This window comes from Sciurus carolinensis, chromosome 19 (assembly GCF_902686445.1).
Source record: "Sciurus carolinensis chromosome 19, mSciCar1.2, whole genome shotgun sequence".
NCBI classification, from domain to species: domain Eukaryota; kingdom Metazoa; phylum Chordata; class Mammalia; order Rodentia; family Sciuridae; genus Sciurus; species Sciurus carolinensis.
The window spans coordinates 7,042,494-7,045,099 of record NC_062231.1 but is presented as its reverse complement, the minus strand read 5'-3'; the positions used below and the strand labels follow the sequence as shown (position 1 = coordinate 7,045,099).

General features: G+C 37.2%; 1 protein-coding gene across 1 annotated transcript; it reads right to left on the bottom strand.

Moving 5' to 3' along the window:
* Positions 1–1,411: 1,411 nt before the first annotated feature.
* Positions 1,412–2,365, bottom strand: LOC124971164 (vomeronasal type-1 receptor 90-like). The gene has a single exon (XM_047534953.1). It carries the CDS (start codon positions 2,363–2,365, stop codon positions 1,412–1,414), a length of 954 nt encoding a protein of 317 aa, XP_047390909.1.
* Between the last annotated feature and the right edge of the window lie 241 nt (positions 2,366–2,606).

Here is a 2,606-nt window from a genome sequence, read left to right as displayed (position 1 = left end):
ATTACAATAAGTCTGTAATTTTCAAGGCTTGAAGTGTTATCAAGACTCTTAATTTTCCAGGTACTGCTTTAATTTAATTAGGTTTTGACCTAATTTTAAAAATTTCATTAAGGTAGTTAGCATGCAGGATTACTTTTATTTTTTTTTTTTGGTTTGCAGGCATTGAATTCAGGGGTGCTTAACCACTGAGCCACATCCCCAGCACTTTTTATACTTTATGTAGAGACAAAGTCTTGCTAATTTCCTTAGGGCCTCACTAGGTTGCTGAGGCTGGCTTTGGACTTGTGATCATCCTACAGGATTACAGGTGCTAGGATTAAAGGAATGTGGCCCTGGATCTTGTTTACTTGGCACAATTTGCTAAAATGTTTTCCAATGATTGGAAAAATTATATTTTCACATTTTCAGAATTTTTCAAATTTTCTTTGTATTTTCAGAGAGATTTTTCTCCCACAACTGGCTCTAAGTTCATTGAAACATTTTATTATGATTATGTACACAAGATAAGACTTACCATTAATCCTTGTTTAAGAGTACAGGTCAACCACATTAAGCACATTCCCATTTGTATGCATGTATAATCTCCCCATCTCCAGCATGTTTTCTTCTGCCTAAATTATCTCTGCATCCATCAAACAACAGTTTTCCCCTACAGTGATTCCTCAACTTCTGACAAATACCAAGTTATATTTTCTCTGTATAAATTGTGCTACCTTAAGTTCAAGTTACCATGTGCAGATTTATACAATGTTGAGAATTCTGTGATTGACACTTCCCTGGACATAATTTCTTCCAGATTGATCTGTGGTTATATATGCATCAGAATCTCCTTTCTATTTAATGTTGAGTGGTATTCCGTGGTGTATCCCAAACACATGTTGTCTGTACATTTATATGCTTGCAGATATCAAAATGCTTCCATCATTGCCTATTATAAATAATGGTACCATGATAAACATTATAAATAATTGGTACCATGATAAACAGTGCTGTTTAAATATGTTGAGTCTCTATATTCAGTTTTTGTTACATTGATAAAAGTACAATTGACAGATGAGATGGCAATTCATAATAGATGTTTACAATCTATTAGGTTAATGGAGGATACTGAGAATATTGATGTATTAATAGCTGCTCCAATCTCCCATATGTCTACAAATATATAGACTAATTTGACAATGAATGTGAGATTCAACTCTCAGGGGTCCCTTTCACACAAAAATCAGAAATATCTCAGAGGCATATGGATATTTACCAGGATTGTACTTCTCATTCACAAATTTCAAATTAATCATTTTTAAAACCCCATATTATCAATTCACACAGGAGCAATTATACAATATACAAAATAGCATATACATAACACCATGATTAAAAGTTACAAAGCTGAACTGTAACTCCTTAAGGGAATTTATGCATCATACAATGATAACACTTTCACTGTCCTTCCCCAAAAGTTTTTCAAAAAGTTACTACATTGCTTTGCAGTACAAATGAAAATGAAAGGACTGATTGTGGCATAGCCATTGGCCACCATTATTGAGATAGAATGAAAAACAGTACCATTGTTCTGCATTGTTCTGAAGTAGAAGAAGATGCAGTCCAAACAGTACATGAGCATGAAGAAACTCATCAGCAGCAGGATGGTCCTGGTGGCCCTCTCTTCTGGGGAGGCTTTTGGAGACAGGCTGATGCTGTGAAGGTGCTGGCACTGCCTTTTATGCCTGCACAAGAGAATCACCATATACCCACTCGAAAGTGCCATAAGTCCTATAAGAAAGACATCCCGAAATATACCCAGTGTGGAAAATAAATGGCTGAGGAAGTAGCCCATGGGTAAGACAGTGCAGGAATCACTGAGAAATATAAGTCCTTGTGAGGTCACATTGGACTTGTCAACTGTGGAGATGGAGAAGTGAGCACTAAATGACACATAGAAGACCCACAGGAAAAGAAGAGATCTCAGGGTATGATGTGGGGATTTAGGTTTGAACTTTGCCAAACAGGAGTTTCTTGGACTGAGAGTGATGGCCTGGAGGACGCTCAGCAGGCAGGTGGTTGAAATGGAGAGTCCCCTCATCAACCTGTACAAGTAGAAAACTGATTTACATGAGATGTCATCCCAAAGACCCTGCTGAGATGTAAGAATGTCTGTAGCTATGAAGCCCATGGCGAGCAGCATCAGTAGGTGGATTAGGGCCAAGAGACCAATGATCAAGTCAGTGTTCTTGATTCTTTTGTCAAAGAGGAACTTGATGAGATGGAACAGAAAAAGGATGGTGTTGGCCAAGATCCCAATTCCAAGTTCAGAGTAAAAGGTGTTTCTTATGTGTATAATACAATTCAGTTTCTTGTTTTTCCTCATCTTTTGGGGTAAGGAATCATGGATACATGTCTTAGAAGAAAAGCAAGAAAAATTCATTATCATAAATATCAATTTGTATCCTTCTCAGTCAACACTGTGATCATAAGGAAAATTGGGGAGCTACTCAAATGCCCCATTTCCCCCTCAGTATTCATGATTCTCTGGCACTCTCTGGAAGTCATCCCTCACTCTCTCTTTTCCCATCATTTGCCAATAATTACTTACTATCTGTGTCTCCAAA